This window comes from Macaca mulatta, chromosome 8, assembly GCF_049350105.2.
Source record: "Macaca mulatta isolate MMU2019108-1 chromosome 8, T2T-MMU8v2.0, whole genome shotgun sequence".
Classification (NCBI taxonomy): Eukaryota; Metazoa; Chordata; class Mammalia; order Primates; family Cercopithecidae; genus Macaca; species Macaca mulatta.
In genome coordinates, this window is record NC_133413.1 from 58,446,787 (window position 1) to 58,469,141 (window position 22,355).

At 41.4% G+C, this 22,355-nt stretch overlaps 1 protein-coding gene across 4 annotated transcripts in view; it reads right to left on the reverse strand.

Annotated features, from left to right (window-relative positions):
- PRKDC (protein kinase, DNA-activated, catalytic subunit) overlaps positions 1–22,355 on the reverse strand; it is a 189,868-nt gene that overhangs the window by 131,513 nt on the left and 36,000 nt on the right. For all 4 annotated transcript variants that reach the window (XM_015145330.3, XM_015145328.3, XM_015145329.3 and 1 more), the window contains exons 22-27: positions 16,477–16,583; positions 14,083–14,173; positions 12,352–12,515; positions 10,853–11,005; positions 3,588–3,695; positions 1,303–1,529 (exon numbers count right to left, since the gene is read on the reverse strand). In XM_015145330.3, coding sequence (XP_015000816.2) covers positions 1,303–1,529; positions 3,588–3,695; positions 10,853–11,005; positions 12,352–12,515; positions 14,083–14,173; positions 16,477–16,583 — 850 coding nt within the window. The remainder of the gene's footprint in view (positions 1–1,302; positions 1,530–3,587; positions 3,696–10,852; positions 11,006–12,351; positions 12,516–14,082; positions 14,174–16,476; positions 16,584–22,355) is intronic.

A 22,355-nucleotide genomic window follows, 5' to 3' on the forward strand; every position in this document is an offset into this window, starting at 1 on the left:
AGCTACATGAACCAAAGAGGCAACACACGCTCTGTTTCCACACCAGTGCCTCTGTCCCTTGAGTCTGCAGAACTGCTCATTTGCCTATGTGGCTATTATCTACATGTCCTTCTGAAATGTAACCCTCATGAAGGGTTGTATCGTTATACCTCGAACATGGGCACAGGCCTGGCACATCATTTTTTTTTCCTTCAACTTTTAAGTTCAGGGGTACATGTGCAGGATGTGAAGTTACACAGGTAAATGTGGTACACAATATTCCTAATAAGGAATGCTGGATGAATGAATGAACACCACTACCTTAGGTCAGTGACCACTTGTCTTTTTTCTTGGACCTCTGAAATGGCCTCTTCACTGGTGTCCCAGTCTTCAGTCTACTCAGACCCACCTTCTACACAGCTGCCAGCAAGTGGATTTTAGGAGGAAATCTAAATGCATCTCTCCCTGCACCCACTATTCCACAGACCCTCTGTCACTAGAGGTGACCTACGCTCCTTGCTACTGCAGGCAGAGCCCTCCTCACCAGCCTCACAACACCTGCCTCCAAACCTCAAAGGCCTTTATCGCCTCAGACACCTTCCTGTTTCTTATCTCTACCCCCCACCACCCCACTAACTTTGATCTAAAATGCCTTGGCTGACTTCCATTTATCCTTTAAGTCTCATTTCCAATATAAACCCTAGCAAGAGGCCACAGCTTATCTGCTCACCCCGGATTAGCTACTCCTCCTCTGAGAAACCCAAAGCCCCTGTATGTGCGTCTTTTGTTGCATTTCCAAAATGGCTGAGACAGTGTTTTTTTTTTTTTGAGACGGAGTCTTGCTCTGTCGCCCAGGCTGGAGTGCAGTGGCCAGATTTCAGCTCACTGCAAGCTCCGCCTCCCGGGTTTACGCCATTCTCCTGCCTCAGCCTCCCGAGTAGCTGGAACCACAGGCGCCGCCACCTCGCCCGGCTAATTTTTTGTGTTTTTAGTAGAGACGGGGTTTCACCGTGTTAGCCAGGATGGTCTCGATCTCCTGACCTTGTGATCCGCCCGTCTCAGCCTCCCAAAGTGCTGTGATTACAGGCTTGAGCCACCGCGCCCGGCCGAGACAGTGTTTATATGCATTTCTCAGCAGTTTCCAAGCTTCTGGAGTGCAAACTGAATTTTAATTCAGTTTTTAATTTTCAGAAGACAGCACAGCATCCAGCATATAATTACTTACTAAATGCAGGATATATGACACACAAATACACAGAGTGAAACTCCAAGTCACTTTTCAAAACCACAAGTTTCTCTTCCCTGTGGTGTAGCTTTACAAACCTGAATTCCCTGTAGATATTATTAAAGGCGAGTGACGCTCCCAGCCTCTTGAAAGCATTAGGGTGAAGCGCAAGGCTGTAAAGTCGCTTGAAAAGCGATTTGGTGTTTACTGGACTCTTCTCCTGCTGCTGTGGTGTTGTTTGCTTAATGGACCATTTAAGGAATTCTCGAATACACCGACCACAAAAATCTCTTAAAGTACTGTCAACAGGGTCCACAATTCCATCCTGAAACAAAACAAAGAGACCTTGATTTTACTAATTTTTATAACCACTGACAACTGAATACCCTTGGTCTATTTCTAAGCCTAACTAAAGTAGGTTAAAAATTAATTTACAGCACTAGTCAAGAAAAAAATAAACATTAGTAAAACCAATCTCCATAGTGTATCCAGAATCTAGGCTTATATAACTATTTCTTTCTGACATAATGAAAACATTTTCTTTTAAACAAATTAATAAACTGAAAAGCCGTGAAGGGAGAGAAAATTTTAATTAAAACAATCTTTCCCCTCCCTGAAAAAAAACAAAATGGTTATATCCTAAGAATTTCAGAGGAATTCTGATTGTTGATTTTACCCCATAACAGCATTCGAGACGCTTTGCATATTGAAGTTAAAGAGAATAAGAAGTTCCAAAGAAACTGTACTGCTCCATAAAGGAAAATCCTATGGACACATGAAGAGCAGCCCCCATAAAGGCCCTGCCGAAAACAGCTATGGACATTTGACCAACGACCACACAGAGATGCATTCTACTTTATGCTTTGTTTCTTTCTAGTCATGACGCTCTCTCAGATCTATAAAGGAAAAGTTTAACTTGAAAATGTACACTCAACACTGAAATAAGAGAGTTCTGCCTAACACTTCCAGTTATTTGCTATACACAAATCCTTTCTTGCAGAGGTAATTAGAATCCAAAAAGGTAACACAAGCCACGGGAATGGGAGGAGAGGGTGCTTCCTGCTTCTCAGAGCAGAGGTCACCGGCGCCATATGGTGATGCAGGGAACAGCAGCTCTCACCAGGAAACCCACAGCCCTCCTTCACTTGAGTGCTGTGCTACTGAGTTCATGCTGCTGCTTTACCTTTTCTTTCCTCAACTATCTCATTTTACTTATCAGATTTCTTTCTGAAGCTCTTAATCTACCTTCAAGGATCAAAAGGGGGAAAAGAAACAGAAAACTACTAAAATAAAAACTTTTTAACAGAAACATGATAATGAAACCATCTGAATGCAAATAAGCCATAAATTAATTTTAACTAACTGTATTTATTATAGGTAGGATTCACTGGTAGACACTGCAGGGAATTAAACTACAGGTTTAATTATGTCACCACCCTAACGAATGTTCAGTCACTCTCCCCTGCCCCTAACATGACTACAAAGAAAGGTCATACTCAGAGTACACTGCCAGCAGCATAACCAGGACTGTGCAGGTGACATAAACTTATTTGCACAGGTTCAAAAATTATAGTAAAATAAGCATCAAGACACTAGAATTTAGCTGGCCTCACTGCCTCTGCCCTCAGTGAGATGGCGACCAAATGCTAAGACGCTGCTTCTCTGTGTCAAGAGAGTTCTGTGTAAAAGGTGAACTGCTGTTTCCAGGGCCCTTTAGTTATTGAATCTGAGTATAGGAGAAAATTGGATATGCTCAGAAATTCTTCATATTGTTTGTTTGTTTTTGAGACAGTCTCACTCTGTCGCCCAGGCTGGAGTGCAGTAATGCAACCTCAGCTCACTGCAACCTTTTGTCTCCGAGGTTGAGGTAATTCTCATGCCTAAGCCACCTGGGGAGCTGGAACTACAGGTGTGTAACACCACGCCCAGCTGATTTTTGTATTTTTAGTAGAGACAGGGTTTCTCCATGTTGGCCAGGTTGGTCTCCAACTCCTGGGCTCATGCAACCTGCCTGCCTCGGTCCCCCAAAGTGTTGGATTACAGGCATGAGCCACTGTGCCCGGCTCACCGCTGAGGTGGATGGATCACTTGAAGTTAGCAGTAAAACTAGCCTGGCCAACATAGCGAAACCCCATCTCTATTTGAAATACAAAAAATTAAGCAGGCATGGTGGAGTGCGCCTGTAGTCCCAGCTATTCAGGAGGATGAGACAGGAGAACTGCTTGATCCTGGGAGGCACAGGTTGCAATGAGCCAAGATCATGCCATTGCATTCCAGCCTGGGCGACCAAGTAAGACTCTGTCTCAAAATCATAAATAAATAAACAAACATCAAATACAACTAATCAATGGGAATAAGAGGAAAAGAATCAACTATTACTTACCAATATAGCTTCTAGTAAGGCGACAGTATCCTGACTTTCAAATTTCTTATTGTTAGTGAACCAGTGAATCAGCTGCATAACTAGTGGCTCGTACAGCTGCCTTGTCACCTGAAGAAAGAATATCATTAAAGTTAATTCCCTTCATGTTAAAGAAATGTTACTCTGTAAAGATTTCCATTTAAATGCCATTTGCAGTATAAAATTAAGCAATACTACTACCATGGTTGTACTAGTTTCCTTTTTTAGTTCAGGCTCAAGTGGTCCTCTCCCACCTCAGCCTCCAGAATAGTTAGGACTACAGGCATGTACCACCACACCCAGTTAACTTAAAATTTCTTTTTAGTAGAGACAGGGTCCCACTATGTTGCCGAGGCTGGCCTTCAACTCCTGGCCTCAAGTGATCCTCCTGCCTCAGCCTCCCAACGTGCAGGGATTACAGGTATGAGCCACCATCCCCAGTCCCATTAGTTTCCTTTTCCAGTTTAATCCCATGATGAAGAGTCCAGCAAAGAAAAATATGCAATTGAAGCTCCCTGTTTCTCTGATTGGGAGGACAATTTAGGATAGATATTGTTGGGTTTTTAATGCTCATCTTTATTCATTTGATCTTGAACATGCACACAAGATATCCTGGATTACAGACAGATCCTCGCCATTCAACTATTATACAAAGCAAATAATAACCCTGTGGTTCCCCACAGCCTAACTGTCCCCCATTGTGGTGACACAATGAAAACCCAATCAATGTGCTATATACACAAATTCAAAGCCTGTACCACAGCGGAGGAACACAGAAAAACAGATTTAATCTGTTTATATATAGGACAAAGAGGAAGCTGCCTCTCCCACTGCTGCCAAAAGGAAGGATAAAAACCTCTATGGAGATGGGATGAAAAGGATCCTAGGTCTAATCTTCTGGAACATAAAGAAAGCCTCTCCAGGAGCCAGAAGTCCCGTACTCCCCGGCTTTGTAAAATCCAAGATGTCTCCAGGCCTGGGCTCCTCCCTTCTGACAAGTAAATCCATGCCCAAGAAGGCAGAGATCCTGTCTTCCTGGAAGCTTGGAAGTGTAATCTAGTGGCCTGGTAGAGGTGTGACCATGTGGCCATCTTGGGGCAGTAAGAGAAGTGGATCAAATCAATTAGCTAGACAAACTGCTACAGATTTAATCCTCATTATACATGAGAGTAAAATGCTGGCCAGGCACAGTGGTTCATGCCCGTAATCCCAGCACTTTGAGAGGCCATGCCAGGAAGGTCTTTTGAAGCCAGTTCAAGACCATGCTGGGCAACATAGCAAGACCTTGTCTCTAAAAAAGTTATTTTTTAATTAGCTGGGCATGGTGGTACATGCCTGTAGTCCCAGCTACTCAGGAGGCTGAGACGGGTGGGTGGCTTGGGCCCAGGAGGTGGAGGCTGCAGGGAACTATGATTGTGCCACTGCACTCCAGCATAGGTGACAGAAGGACACCGCATCTAAAAAAAAATTAAAATGGCCAGGCACGGTGGCTCACGCCTGTAATCCCAGCACTTTGGGAGGCTGAGGAGGGGAGATCACTTCAGGTCAGGAGTTTGTGACCACCCTGGCCAAAACAGTGAAAACCCTTCTCTGCTAAAAATCCAAAAATTAGCCGGGTGTGGTGGTGGTCGCCTGTAATCCCAGCAACTTGGGACGCTAAGGCAGGAAAATCGCTTGAACTGGGAGGTGGAGGTTGCAGTAAGCCAAGATTGTGCCACTGCACTCCAGACAGAGTAAGACTCTGTCAAAAAAAGTAAAATGCTTGTGGTGTAAGTTAAGGCGAACACTCCCTACACTGGTATCCTGTACATTTCTGCCTCAGAGGCCAGGGTTTTTATAGGAGCACTGAGCCAACCTTTATTCCCCACAGTTATTGAGCTCACCAATTAAGTACTTTGATATTAGAGGTCCATACTGTAGTTAATATCACCTCAAAAATGATGCAAAATGTCCCACGGCTAAGAATAAGCAACTCAGAGACTATTCCAAATAGTCTTTCCAGTCTTTGAAGGTATTTTTCCCCCAATACCTTCACTGGCCTCTATGAAGCAATTTTGAAGATTAATCAATATGAAAGGGTCTTAACTTTCAGTCTGAAAGTTTAACCTGGTCTTAAAGCATCACTTTTTTTCCCCACAAAAGAATCATACTGTTTTATTCTTAGTACAGAAGTTTTTTAATACATGTATACATAGCTAGATATATATATAATATACACATACCCCTTTATAGAAAACCATCCCTCTACAGTCCTACATCCCAAAGGTAACTAACTACTGTCAACTTTCAAAATATTTTATTTATATACTTTTTTTTTTTTTTTCTTAAGACAGAGTCTTGCTCTGTCGGCCAGGGTAGAGTGCAGTGGTGCAATCTCGGCTCATTGCGACCTCTGACTCCTGGGTTCAAGTGATTCTCCTGTCTCGGTCTCCCAAGTAGCTGGGATTACAGGTGTCCACCACCACGCCCGACTAATTTTTATATTTTTAGTAGGAACAGGGTTTCACCATGTTGGCCAGGCTGGTCTCAAACTCCTGACCCCTAGCCAATTTATATATATTTAAATATGTGTATATGCACATGTAAAAATAAAAATAAATCTGCCAAGGAGGCAGAGCTCCTGGTTTCTTCTTAGAGTACTTTCCACGTAAACATATGCACTCTACCAGTGTTTTCACTAGCTGCCCAGTACCTCAACTAAGGACGTACCACAACCCAGCTAGCAGAACCCTACTGCTAGAAATGCAAGTATTTCTAAATTATGACTACCACGCAGAGTGGAGAGTCCTGAGCACACTGTTTAAGCAGCTCTGTTGTAAGGAAGTTGCTAGGCCAGGGCTGTGGTCACCCAGTCCAAGCCCAGCTGCAGAGCACTGTGCCTGCGTTGCCCCACCAACCATGACGCACAGGGTCCTTTCCTTGTGCCCTTGGCAACACCAAACATTGTCCATCTTTTAAATACTTGACAGTAGCCAATCATTTTAATTTGAAGTTCCTTGTTTACGAAAAGGTTGACTATTTTAAGATACATTCCATCGGCCATTTACATTTCTTCTTTTATGAGCTGCCTATTTTTTTCTTTATACATTTGTCTGCTTTTAAATCTGATTTCTTCAGTAGTATGTTGCACGTTATGTATATGTTACAATGTTGGTTTTGTGCCATTCAGTAGTCTTAAACATTTATAAGGTCAAAACTATCAATACATTAACACTTTTATGTATCTCCCTATCTGTACAAACTTTATAGAAAGACACAGAAGGATGCCGATTATGGAACGGTAATGAAATCCATCCAAGGAGCAGAAATCACACTGCACACAGAAGAAAACGTTTTGAAATGCTACGAGTCTACTTTTTCTTAACAAAACATCTATGCACATGTCAAGATGTGTTATTACAAAGACATTCTCCAGACTTTCCAGAGGATCTAACATCTTTTCCCAGGGAACAAGCATGTGAAAGGGGTGACGTGAAGGTTCATTTTTATCTTTGAACATTTTTATATTATAAACTGATGTGTTATCAACAAAAAAGACCTAAAGACCTAAAGACATACACAGACAGCTATGTAGTCATTACATTTTTCTGTAATTTATTTACAGTTTGCTTTTCCTTCCAAATCTTATTGATTTACAATTAGTTTCTTCACTTGTGACAAAGACTCTCTTCCTTACCCTAACTCTAGTCTGGCTCCTCTGAACTCTTCTCAACTAGGCCTTGACTTCTGGGCTTCCATGTTCATCTCTATTAGTCCAATTTTACCAAGAACTCTGGTGGGTCAGTTCAGCGAAAACCCCTCTCCCCTTGATATATAATCTAATTCGTCATCTCCCACCAGCTCCCAGGCAGTGTTTGGTCACCCTGGCCCATCTTCAGCCATAACACTCTTAGGTTGGTTTAGCCACAATCCTCTTTATGCCTGATGTTTTCTCTATTGCGGCAAGTCAGGGACCCCAACAGAGGGACTGGCTGGAGCCAGGGCAGAAGAACATCAATTGTGAAGATTTCAGGGACATTTATCAGTTCCCCAAATAATACTTTTATAATTTCTTAAACCTGTCTTTACTGCAATCTCTGAACATAAATTGTGAAGATTTCATGGACATTTATCACTTCCCCAATGAATACTCTTATAATTTCTTATGCCTGTCTTTACTTTAATCTCTTAATCTTGTTATCTTCGTAAACTGAGAATGTACGTCACCTCAGGACCACTGTTGTACAAACTGATTGTAAATTATGAGTGTGTGAACAATATGAAATCAGTGCACCCTGAAAAAGAACAGAATAACAGCGATTTTCAGGGAACAACGGAAGATAACCATAAGGTCTGACTGCCTACAGGGTCGGGCAGAACAGAGCCATACTTTTCTTCTCACAGAAAGCCTATAGATGGATGTGCGAGGAGGAGAAGTATCACTGAATTCTTTTCCCAGCAAGGAATGACCCTGGGGAAGGAATGCATTCCTGGGGGTAGGTCTATAGACGGCCACTGTGAGACTGTCTGTCCTATGCAGTTGAGATAAGGAATGAAATATGCCCTGGTCTCCAGCAATACCCTTAGGCTTACTAGGATTGGGAAATTCCAGCCTGGTAAATCCTAGTCAGACCAGTTGTCTGCTCTCGAACCCTGTTTCCTGTTAAGATGTTTATCAAGACAATGAGTGCACAGTGGGACGTAGGCCCTCATCAGTAATTCTAATTTTACCTTGCCTTGTGACCTTTATTGCCCTTTGAAGCATGTGATCTTTGTGACCTACTCCCTATTCGTACACCCCCTCCCCTTTTAAAATCCCTAATAAAAACTTGCTGGTTTTGCAGCTCCAGGTTGTCATCACAGTCCTACCAATATGTGATGTCACCCCCGGAGGCACAACTGCATAATTTCTCTCTTTGTACTCTTTATTTCTCAGACTGGCCGACCCTTAGGGAAAATAGAAAAGAACCTACGATGAAATATTGGGGGATGGTTCCCCCAATATTCCTCTTAGTGATTTTCCATCCACTGACCCTGACCCTGCTCCTTGGCTATCAATCTCCCTGGTCAATAAGTATTTGGAGTACAGCCCAATCCCTCTCCAGCAGTGTAAAAGCCCACTGGAGTAGCCTCCCCTTTAGTAGTTTTCCTTAACATCTTTAACGAATGTCAAAATTTTTTCTTTAACATGTTAGTCATTTGACCTAATATCATTTATTAAATGACCCATTTCCCACTTAAATGGCCCCCTACCATAGACACAATTTTCATATACACACTTTCTAGCACCTACCTCTCCCACTGAGCCATCTGTGCACTGGTTCAGCCTCTTATACTCCATAAGGCCCTTTTTTAACATTTGCTACACTAGACTCCCTCCAGTACACTACCCTTTCAAAATGTGTCTTGCTTATTAGGCTCAAGTAATTACTCCTTCAGATTATTTTTAAGTTCAAAAATAAAATTAATTCTGGATTTTTTTACTGAAATTACACCAGAGTTAATTGATTTGGGGAAATCTGACTTTTTTTTCAATAATGTCTAACTCAGGTACATAAGCTATTCATCTTCTATATTCATAAAATACATTTGCCTGGCACATTGAAGTTTATTCCTAGATTTTTTTTTATGCTGTTATGAGCAAGATGTTATAGACATATTTTCCAAGTGGTCAATACTAATATATGAAATATATGAGAATAACATATGAAAACAGATAATGAGAATTATGTGTTTATAATTCATCAGCTTTTTCCTTTATTAATTCTTAGAGTTTATCAGCTAATATGCTTACGCTTGGGCCTTCCAGATTTGGAAACAATTATAGTAATCTTTTCTCCTTCCTAATATTCCTTCTGTGATTTTCTTATCCTACAGTATTGAATAGAGTCTCCCAAATAGTTAGTGGGGCTGATGTCCTAGCCTTACTGGCCTCCTGACAAGTGTCTTTTAATTGCCAAGTGCCAAGTGCTGGGGTAGATGCTGGAGAGGGAGCAAGGAATACCAGGCTCTGCCCATGCCCTCAGGGGACTCACAGACCTTGAGAGGTTAGGATGCTAAACATGGAAACAACTAACTCCAAGTAAAGCACTGACCACTCCCAGAAACAGGCCGTGCTCCCATGCTGGGTGGAAGTGCAAGGGAGTGTCAGTACTTCACACAGAGGATGACCTGGCTGCAAGATTCAGGCAAACATTCTATCACATTAAACATCATGTGAAACTACTCCTATTTCATCAGGAGTTGCCAAATGCCTCCCAGGCTCCCATAGAGAGGTTCACTGCTATGTTAAATCTACTTCTGTGGTAAGTTTCCAGTTTTCACTATGAACTCTATTTAATAACAGTGCATCTGAACTTACTGCTGGACTATACCCACACATGTATACCACAGAATTTTCCAACTGCATTATGAATGAGTTTTGCATTTCATTTTCCTTTTTACGTGTATACCCTGATATTCAGGTCATGCTAGACTCATAAAATGAACTGAGAAGATTTCTTACCTTTTTCTGCTTCATGGCAGCAGTGAAAGATTTGTCCATAAAGTCATAGTACAGGCCACTTGTCAGCCATGGTTAGTTCTCTTTTTTTTTTTTTTTTTGTTTGAGAGTGAGTCTTGCTCTGTCTCCCAAGCTAGAGTGCAGTGGCGTGATCTCAGTGCACTGCAATCTCCACCTCCTGGGTTAAAGTGATTCTCATGCCTCAGCCTCTCGAGTAGCTGGCCACCACGCCTAGGTAAGTTTTGCATTTTTAGTAGAGACGGGGGTTTTACCATGTTGGCCAGGCTGGTCTTGAACTCCTGACCTCAGGTGATCCACTCACCTCGGCCCCCCAAAGTGCTGGGATTACAGGTGTGAGCCACCAGGCCCAGCCCATGGTTATTTCTCTCTTCTTCCCTCTGTGAAAGACTATGTTTGTCCATGAGAGGGATGACAGCTAATTCACCTTCAGATGCCTGGACTCTCAGTAACTTTTAACTACAACAGCGATTCCCAAACTCCGAGACACACTGAAAGTGGAGGGGAGAGCTTTTAGAAGTCCTGGGGCCCAGGTCGTGCCCAGGTCACGCCCAAGACCAATTAAACCAGAGCACCTGGGGTAGCAGCCAGGGAGCAGTATCATTCTTAACGATCTCCAGGTAATTCCACTGCTCTGTTGACTACTGAATTAGACAAACCAAACTTTTTAAAGTTTCAGTTTAAAAAGTTTCAGGTAAAGTTTCGGTTAAAGTTTCAGTTACAAATGTTTCAGATTCAAAGCCCTCACCTGATCAACATCACACGCAAGTCGAAGCAGCACAGGAAACGTCCGCTTATAGAGCTGGTACATGGGTGGGGCTCCCTGTCCCCCTTCTGGCATCTGCGTGGCTTTGCCCAACATAAACATAACCATGCTATGTAAAAGTTCACAGGCTGCAACCTAAAACAGACCAGGAGGTCAGCAACGTCTAAGTTATCACGTTGAAGACGAGAGAATATGTGAAATGTCACTCAATTTAGCCCTTTAAGAAGAAAAATTTCATTGCACATAACTATCACGTAACCCAAATATAAATTAACTGGAATTAGCATTTCTTGCTGTATAAAACTAATGATTCTGTTCACTTTGTTTTTTATCCAAGAACAAAAATTAAAATTTAAAGCTTTAGAAACTGACACCACTACATTCTTGAGAAGTATATTTCACTGTGGCCATATTAAAGAACTGTATAACTTTGCTTCATCTGTTAGCACATTTTCAACTATCACTTTTAGTAAAAATGTTTTTTGAAGCACTATAGAAAATTTACAAATTAATACATGCATACCTCATTTTATGAGGCTTTGGACACAATGTGTTTTTTAACAAATTGAAAGTCTGGGGCAACCCCGCATTGAAAAATTCTATTGGCTCAATTCTTCCAACAGCATGTGCTCACTTTGTTAGCATTTTTAAGCAATAAAGCATTTTAAAGTATGTATACAAAGTTCTAATTCTATTACACACTAAACAGACCACATAGAGTGTAAACATAACTTTTACATGTACTGAAAAACCAAAAAACTAGTGTGATTCGCTACACTGAGATGTTAACTTTATTGCTGTGGTCTGGAGCTGAACCTGCAGTATCACCAACATATGCCTGTAAGAAAATTCGAGATTATCTGTTTCTAAACTCCCAGAGTTAAGGGGATAACCAAGCAGAGACGAAATATCACTCTAAATGCCCTTTATATTGCATTTTATACAAAGAAAAGCTTTTGGTATATTAACGTTTTGAAAGGCTTTTTTTTTTTTTTTTCTGAGATGGAGTCTCACTCTGTCACCCAGGCTGGAATCCAGTGGTGTAATCTCGGCTCGCTGCAACCACTGCCTCCCAGGTTCAAACGATTCTCCTGCCTCAGCCTCCCGAGTAGCTGAGACTACACTCACGCGCCAGTACACCTAATTTTTGTATTTTTGGTAAAGATCAGGTTTTACCATGTTGGCCAGACTGCTCTCAAACTCCTGACCTCAAGTGATCTGCCCGCCTCGGCCTCCCAAAGTGCTGGGATTACAGGCATGAGTCACCACACCCAGCCCAATTATCTATTAAGACGATTTATGTTTAAATTCCATTTCTCAATGACACTGACTTCTAATAAGTAGTTTTCTAATTACTGTATTACAGAATATACAAAATTACTAATATTGGAATGGCTGAAATGTGTTCTCCATATCCTAACCAATATGTATTTTCAAAGCAATAGGCTCTAAATAATGGGTGAAATAAAAAATAGAAGTACTTTAGTTTGTCTGTCACTGGCTGTGAGCGCTAATTCTGTGACTCGAGGCAGGAACACGTCGAGGAAAATGACAGGTTTCATCTCTCTAAAGGGCACTGCAAAGCTCAGCCGCTTCTCTCTGTCCCAGGCCACATAGCTCTTCATCATCTCATCAGAGGAAGCGACTGTTAGAAAAGATTTAAAAAGAACAAAACATTTTTTTCTTTTTATTACTGTCAGAATTATTCACAAATCAAAACATTTCTAATGCCACCAGTTCTACATTCTATTAAAGTGAAGCACTTCATTCACCTTTCCCTATTCTTTTGCCTCAGATATGTAATTACATTAGAAATCACTCGATTTAATTTAAAGCAAAATTACTTTTAAACAAGCCTAATAGTCTCGAATGTTTAACATCCAAATTCAGTCAGTTACTTATTCTGTGGAAGAAAGTCAATGAACAAAATTTTTACTTTAAAAACAAAAATCTCGGCCTGGCGTGGTGGCTCATGCCTGTAATCCCAGTATTTTGGGAGACCGAGGCGGGCAGATCACCTGAGGTCAGGAGTTCGAGACCAGCCTGACCAACATGGAGAAACCCTGTCTCTACTAAAAATACAAAATTAGCCGGGAGTAGTGGCACATGCCTATAATCCCAGCTACTAGGGAGGCTGAGGCAGGAGAATCCCTTGAACCTGGGAGACTGAGGCTGCGGTAAGCCGAGATCGCGTCATTGCACTCCAGCCTGGGCAACAAGAGCAAAACTCTGTCTTCAAAAAAAAAAAAAAACCTCTTTAAAACACTTCCCAAATACAGGCTCTAACTCCCTAAATAACCAAAACTCACTAGTATTAACACCAAATTTCAAAAGTAAAAATACAGGGGAATTTTTACTAATCAAAAATGTAGAGTTTTGACCAGGCACAGTAGGACACGGTGGCTCACACCAGTAATCCCAGCACTCTGGGAGGCAGAGGCTGGGGATCACCTGAGGTCAGGAGTTCAAGACCAGCCTGGCCAACATGGTGAAACCCCATCTCTACTAAAACCACAAAACATCAGCCAGGCATGGTGGCGTCTGCCTGTAATCCCAGCTATTCAGGAGCCTGAGGCAGGAGAAACGCTTGAACTTGGGAGGCAGAGATTGCTGTGAGCCAAGATTATGCCACTGCATTCCAGCTTGGGCAATAGAGTGAGAAAAAAAAAGAAAAGAAAAGAAAAAAAAAGTGGATTCTTTTAAATTGAAATAATAGAGACAGCTTCTTGCCATGATGTTGCCCAAGCTAGTCTCAAACTCCTGAGGCTCAGGCAATCTTTCCACCTCAGCCTCCCAAAGTGCTAGAATTATAAGCGTGAGCCACCACACGCAGCCTACTAATCAAATATGGTAATTCTCATTTGGAAAAATTTCTAAAAATATCAAAATATTAACAATATTGGATCTCAAAGAGATTAACTTGGAATTCCTAACACTCACATGGAAAAGAGTATCAAATTACATTGTTTCAAACTGGATAACATTCTTAACGAGTCAAGCTAGAACATCTATTCTACTGGTATACTGAATTATTCCAATTTTATGGATACAGTCAAAGAATTTCATTAGGCAAGATATTATTCTTTATAATCTTATTTAAAATATATAAATCACATATAGGAGTAAATATTCAGAATATATTATGACCTGGATACATCCAAATAAAAGCACAAATACATCTACAGAGGTTATTTATTTTAAAAGAAGTTTACCTGTCAGAAGATTTTTGTTTATTTGTCCTCCTAGAGATCCAAGCATTTGTACTACTCTAATTCTTATTTCTTCTAAGGATATTGCTTCATTCTATAAATTTGAACAATTGTATATATGTGATTACAAATGGGTTAAAAATTAAACAGAAGACATATGAAAACACTCTTTGCCACCCACTTGGATGTCCATTTCCTAGACCAGCAGTTCCAAACATTTTGGCAGGATCCTTTCCACTCTTAAGAAATACCAAGGACCCCCAAAGAGCTCTGCTTTATGTAGGTCCTGTTTATCAGTATTAATGACATTAGAAATTGAAACTCAGAAACTATGTAAATAGTTATTTAATTAAAATTACTAAACCCATTACATGTTATAAAAAGTAACTATATTTTCCAAACAAACGAAAACTCTGGGCAAAGTGGCCATCTCAGTGTGCCTTTCAGTTGTCATTTTAATAAAAATTGTGTCCACAAAGCAGTGGCTACTTCAGCTCCCCGTTCAAAGCACTACACAGTGCTTTTTCTCCAGATAGCTGTCACACTTCTCTACGCAGGCCTGCTTCATGTGCACCTCTTGCCTCACACACAGAGTATTTTTAAAAATCTGTGCTCAGAGTCAGTGCTAGAGAATCAACAGTTTTCTCCATCATAATATCATGGTGCAAATTAACAGAGTAAAAATAGCTTTGGCCTTGCACCCTGGATCCCCCAGGGGTCACAGTTAAGAGAACCGTAGTGCTAAGGAATAGGCATTGTGCACGTGTATAAAAATTTTGGCAAAGCACAGTGGCACATGCCTGTAATCTTAGCATTTGGGAGGCTGAGGTGGGCGGATTGCTTGAGCCCAGGAGTTCAAGACCAGCCTGGGCAACAATGTAAAACCCATCTCTACAAAAAATACAAAAATTAGCTGGGCATAGTGGCACACGCCTGTGGTCCCAGCTACTCGGCTGGCTGAGGCAGGACGATCACTTGAGCCTGGGAGGTTGAAGCTAGAGTGAGCTGAGATCACATCACTGCACTCCAGCCTGGGTGACGACGTGAGATCTTGCCCTAAAAAAATTAAATCGATAAGAATAAAAGAAATTTTATTTGTAAAACCAGAGATATATTCAAGTTATTTTATCCTGCTGTGTCATGAAATTATAAAAACTTTTATGCTGCCATTTCTTGTTTCATTCTAGTCTCTCAAACAAAAGGTGCCCAAAATAATGAGGTGAGAAGAACTGACCCTAGAGTTTGCATTTCAGTTTTAGATGTTAAAAGTTTTTCAGACCGGGCGTGGTGGCTCACGCCTGTAATCCCAGCACTTTGGGAGGCTGAGGCGGGTGGATCACGAGGTCAGGAGATCAAGACCATCCTGGCTAACACGGTGAAACCCTGTCTCTACTAAAAAAATACAAAAAAAAAATTAGCCAGGGGTGGTGGCGGGCGCCTATAGTCCCAGCTACTCGGGAGGCTGAGGCAGGAGAATGGCATGAACACAGGAGGCAGAGCTTGCTGTGAGCCAAGATCGTGCCACTGCACTCCAGCCTGGGTGACAGAGGGAGACTCCATCTCAAAAAAAAAAAAAAAAAAAAAAGTTTCTCAAATTTTAATTCTTACTTAATTCCAAAATAGCTATTTTCCCTATTCTAACTCAATTGTCTCTATTTACATCATTTTTTACTATCACATCATATGGTTCACTCGAGTAAACTGCCCCAAGGAATTATCACCAAAAAGCCATAAAACAACAAAAAAGAAAACTGGAACAAACTGAATCTGATAATATGACATATTGAAGATCTAAGCATAAATGAAAGTCTTACATATCCCTGGTATCAGTATTCTGACTTGCTTATTTAATATGAACCAATTTACCTTTTATTATCCACTAAATACATTTGAAGGCAGGGATGAACAGAAAAACAAGACCAAAAAAATAAAAAAAACAGGTAATAGAGTTTATATTTTCATTGCTAAAAATATATTAATTTTTTTTGAGTCAGGCCACTCCCATTGCCCAGGCTGGAGTGCAGTGGTGTGATCTTGCTCACTACAGCCTCAACTTCCCAGGCACAGGTGATTCTCCCACCTCAGCCTCCCAAGTAGCTGGGACCACAGGCATGCGCCAGTACACCCAGCTAATTTTTTGTATTTTTTAGTAGAGACAGGGTCTTCCTATGTTGCCCAGGCTGAGCTCAAGCAATAACCCACCTCAGCCTCCTAAAGTGCTGGGATTACAGGTGTGCGCCACCATGACTGGCCAATATATTAAAATTATTTTTATATTGTACTCTACTTTGCATACAAAAACAACTAACATTTTAAATGAAGATTTTTACTTTTCACAAGTGTTAGAATCTGATCTCTGCATTATGTAAGGTACAGAAAATACAAAGGACTTCTTACTGATGAAAGGTTCTTTGTCTTCTTCAGATGCTTTAACACCACTTTATTAAATCCTTTCTGGGCAGCCCGAGAAAGAGCTGACACTTCCCAGTTATTCTTGGTCTCATCTATCAATAGTAAACAAAAATAAATTTAAAATAGCATTCATTCATTCATTTAATGCACATTAGCGACAACAAACTATACTGTCAAATAGAAACATTAAAATCCTAAATTATGATTTAACAAAACTAAGTTTCTAAAACAAAAAATATAAATGTTGGTTGCTTTTAAACATCAGTGTCTGACAAACGGAACATGGCTCCTTGGGAAGTGTCTGACTCCAGGGTCGAGAAGAGCATGAATCATCTCATGGCGCAGGAGTGGCTCCCGCGCATCACACTCGGGCCAAATCTGGGACGATGTGAGCATCAAAACCAATCATGACGGCAAAAGATTAGACCCACTGAAAAAATAAGAATCCACAAATCTTACTAATACAGATAAATAAATAACAGGGAAAACTGTTTCTTGCAGAACATCAACTAGGATGAAAGAAATGATAGGGGTAGAAAATCACCATTTTGCAACCATCAAAGTAATACCTGATTCAGAAGAATTGTCAGTGGATACTAAAACCATTATGGTGAGCTTGATGAGGAACAAGAATATTTACAGTGTTAAAGTACCCCATATAATAAATTCCTTTTTTTTTAAGCAATCATAAACTTACAGAGGATGAAGAGTATATCATTTCTTTCCTGAAGCACTGAGGGTAAGTGACCGACTCAACACCCCACTGCCCCAAATGCTTCAATGTGTGTTTTCCACAAGGACAGCCTCCCAAACAACTGCCACACAACCATCCAAACCAGATTACCAACATTCACTCCTTAGCACCACTCAGAGTTCAGCATTCACCTAACAATGTTTTTAATTCAGGACAGCATATTGCACTTAGTTGACCTATCTCTTTAGTCTCTTTTAGACTGAAGCTGTTCTTCAGTACTTCCTTGCATTTCATAATTTGGACATTTAAAAAATCATATGTTAGTAATTTTATACATGGTCTCTCCATTTGCATTTGTCTAATATTTTCTCATGATTAGACTCAGGTTATGGGACCGAGTTGTACCATTTTACTATTTCCTTTATTAACTGCTGAATTAAACTCTGACACATGTTCATTTTCTCTCTGCAGTCATAGTTCTACAACTATAAAGTCATTTCCAACAGTTCTGAGATGTCCAGTGCATTCACTGACACAGCCAGGTGAGCGGCACTGTGGAAGGGCACCTCCCGGTGGTTTAACCCCAGCAAGTCTTCTCTTGGTTCCAGAATGAATCCCTGGCAGTGGGATCTTACCTCTGCTCTGTCTCTCTAGCTAGTTCTTTTCCTTTCTATAATTGTGTGGTCTGTTTGGTGACCTTCTATGGGTAGATGTTAAAGAGTTCTACTCTCTGATGGGCCACAGATGATAAGAGAATCTAGTTTTTAGTGAGGTTTTTTTTTTTTTTTTTTTGAGCTCCAATAAGTTAAGAATTTTTAGTTCATTGGAAAAAACAGATCTTTGATATCTGGACAATTCAGCATTTTCTATGTCATTTGGGAACAGGCCTCCAAATCTGGCCATAAACTGGCCCCAAAACTGGCCATAAACAAAATCTCTACAGCACTGTGACATGTTCATGATGGCCATGATGTCCACGCTGAAGGTTGTGGGTTTATTGGAATGAGGGCAAGGAACACCTGACCCACCCAGGGCGGAAAACCACTTAAGGCGTTCCTGAACCACAAACAACAGCATGAGCCATCTGTGCCTTAAGGACATGCTCCTGCTACAAATAACTAGCCAGAGCCCAACCCTTTATTTCAGCCCATCCTTTTTGTTGTAGCCCATCCCTTTGTTTCCTGTTTTAGTTAATCTATAATCTATAGAAACAATGCTTATCACTGGCTTGCTGTCAATAAATATGTGGGTAAATCTCTGTTCCTGGCTCCCAACTCCAAAGGCTGTCAGCCCCATGATTTACCACTCCACACTCTGTATTTCTGTGTTTGTGTCTTTAATTCCTCTAGCACTGCTGGCTGGTCTTGGCAATGTCTGTATCTCCTGGTTTTTGGCTCAAGTTGTGGAACTGAAACTATTTACTAAGCTCTCTATGTGTCTTTGCAAATATGTGTCTATAATCAACAAAGACCTATATCTAATTTTGTGTATAATGTTCTCCAGTATTTGGAGGGGATTGATAAATTAGATTATAAAGTCTCTTAAAGGATCTCTGTTCTGATTTATACAGATATGTAAATTGAGCATTCCTAAAATTCTCCAAAAATAAGGAAGTTGAATTAACAGTGTTTTAAATGTGCTAGACTTTAAAAATCATACAGAAAACAATTTGGGATCATTTAGGAAGATTCACATAATTAAGGCACATCTGTGGTAAACAGACAAGTTTAATATTTTGGTTTATATAAGTCTATTTTATCTATCAGTATTAAATACAATACGAACATACACTTTATTCTACTTGTGTTTGTTTTCCCTATAGTTATTCCGGCTAATAAGCTAACATTACTTCTCAATAACATTTTTTAAAACTGTGGTATAATATACATAACATGAAATGCACTCTTTTAACCATTTTTAGGTATATACTTGAGTGGCACTGATTACATTCACAGTGTTGTGCAACCATCACCACATCCATCTCCAGAACTTTTTCAACATCTGAAACAGTCACATATAACTTTTAAGATTATGAAAAATGTGGCTGAGTGCGGTGGCTCACGCCTGTAATCCCAGCACTTTGGGAGGCCGAGGGGGGCAGATCACCAGGTCAGGAGATCTAGACTATCCTGGATAACATGGTGAAACCCCCATCTCTACTAAAAATACAAAAAAATAGCCAGGCGTGGAGGTGGGTGCCTGTAGTCCTAGCTACTCGGGAGCCTGAGGTAGGAGAATAGCGTGAACCCGGGAGGTGGAGCTTGCAGTGAGTCAAGATCGCACCACTGCACTCCAGCCTGGGCAACAAAGCAAGACTCCATCTTGGGGGGGAAAAAAAAAAAGATTATGAAAAATGTAATAAGTTTATGTCCAACTAAATTGAATCATTACCTGGGTAAACTTTTTTTTTTTTTGAGATGGAGTATCGCTCTGTCGCCCGGGCTGGAGTGCAGTGGCTGGATCTCAGCTCACTGCAAGCTCCGCCTCCCGGGTTTATGCCATTCTCCTGCCTCAGCCTCCCGAGTAGCTGGGACTACAGGCGCCCGCCACCTCGCCCAGCTAGTTTTTTGTATTTTTTAGTAGAGACGGGGTTTCACCGTGTTAGCCAGGATGGTCTCGATCTCCTGACCTCGTGATCCGCCTGCCTCGGCCTCCCAAAGTGCTGGGATTACAGGCTTGAGCCACCGCGCCCGGCCTGGGTAAAGTTTTTATTTCCCCAGTAATTATATTGTGTAGCATGCCAACTGGAAGACTATTATCTTTAGGCAATTTGCAACCTTGGACTGACTGAGTTAATGGATACTTTGGATGGTTGGGTACTTTGATAATTTCTAAGTAAAATATTAATAGAATACTGAAATATTGATGAAAAGGCACAATTTTTATGTTTATGTGCTTTTCCTTTTCGCTTTTATAGGCCATTGAAGGTAGGAACCTTGGGTCATGCTAATAGGCATGTACATGCTGTCTCTTGGGGGGCTGCAGACAGTGGTATCTGTGAGCTCCATGAGTCTGACATACTGCTAGTGTGTAAGGCTATTCTCAATTACTCACTCCAGTTTTCTAGGTGAACCATGAGTTTAGTATGTTATATAATTAACAAGTCGTTGTGTGGCTATATTAGAAGAATAGTACAGAAATACAATTGCATGCATGCTTTTTTTTTTTTTTTTTTTGAGACAGAGTCTTGCTCTGTCACCTGGACTGGAGTGCAATGGCACCATCTCCGCTCACTGCAACCTCCACCTCCCAGGTTCAAGCAATTCTGCCTCAGCCTCCCGAGTAGCTGGGATTACAAGTGTGCACCACACCCAGATAATTTATCTATTTTTAGTAGAGCCAGGGTTTTGCCATGTTGGCCAGGCTGGTCTCGAACTCCTGACCTCATGTGATCTGCCCACCTCAGCCTCCCAAAGTGCTTGGATTACAGGCGTGAGCCACTGCACCCAGCCTGATTTTTCTTTTTTCTTGGATTACAGGTGTGAGCCACAGCACCCAGTCTGATTTTTCTTTTTTCTTTCTTGAGAAGGCTCTCACTCTGTCACCAAGCTATGGTGCAGTGGTGCAATCATGACTCAGCGCAGCCTTGACCTCCCAGCTTCAAGCAATCCTCCCATTTCAGCCTCAACCTCCCAGGCTCAAATAATCCTCCCACCTCAGCCTCCCAAGTAGCTGAAACCACAGGCATACACCACCACATCCAGCTAATTTTTAAAATTTTTGTAACGAAATTAGCCAGGTACAGTGGTGCGCACCTGTAATCCCAGTCACTTGGGAGGCTGAGGCAGGAGAACTGCTTGAACCGGGGAGGCGGAAGTTGCAGTGAGCCAAGATCGCGCCACTGCACTCCAGCCTGGGTAACAGAGCGATACTTCGTCTCAAAAAAAAAAAAACAATTTGTAGAGATAAGGTCTCCTTATGTTGCCCAGACTGGTCTCGAACTCCTGGCCTTAAGTGATCCTCATCCCTCGGTCAGTCAAAATGGTACCTGGGATTACAGGTGTGAGCCAGTGCACCCAGCCTGCTTTTCATTTTTAAGTAAGGAGGGTAGTTCCTCATAAAACAGTGAGTCTCAGACTTTTTCGTGTCTGGATCTTTTGCCAGAATTGGGACTTACCCCCATAAATCTTTGTTTTGTGGGTTAGAACTAGCAGCAGTTACAATATTGGAAACAGAAATAATGTTTTAAAAACTTATTAATTGATTTGGAGGTTATGTTAACATGCATAACATCTCAGTATTTCTATGAGAATAGTTCTGATCTCCCAGACTCCCTGGGAACCGGTATTTGAAAGTTGTGTCAATTGGTTTCAGAATATGAAAGGACACAACATAGGACAAATCTCAGAAAGTGACTATCTGAGCCTGAAAAGATAATATTAAATGAGTTAAATTTTTAGCAAAGGTGACTTAACCTTGAAAAGTTTGGTTCTTTGGTTTACTGATCAAGGCCTTTGCCTATACCATGAGAAGTCATTCTTTTTTCTTTCTTTTTTGGGACGAAATCTCACTCTGTCGCCCAGGCTGGAGTGCAATGAAGCGATCTCAGCTCACTGCAACCTCCGCCTACCGGGTTCAAGTGATTCTCCTGCCTCGGCCTCCCAAGTAGCTGGGATTACAGGTGTGCACCACCATGCCTGGCTAATTTTTTGTCTTTTTAGTAGAGACAGGGTTTCACCATGTTTGCCAGGCTGGTCTCAAACTCCTGACCTCAGGTGATCCACCCAAGTTATGGGATTACAGGAATGAGCCACTGTGCCCGGCCAAGAAGTCATTCTTTGTATGTAATCTGCCAAGACAGCAAAGATTCACTGTCTTATCCGAAAAATTTTCTGAGCTTTATGCTGACTTCGCTGTCTGAAAAAGGAGATTCAGGCCATGTGTCTTTGACAGGAGAGGTTCAGAGCGGCACTGAGTTCCCCCTCAGCAAGCCAAATCAGGATGCACGTGTGGCCCACAAGTCCTACTGCTAGTCAGTGGGCTGAGAAGGGCTCTACCAGGTGTCTCTGCTGTAAAGCCACTATTTTCACTCTCAATCATTAGTACATGTTTGGGTGAGGTACTTTAAAACCATGGTACTTCAAAAAGTGCCATGCTGGCTGTGAAGGTGTAGGGGCCACCTAGGAGGACACTCAGAGGCCTCCACGAACCGAGAATCATGCTCCAGCTG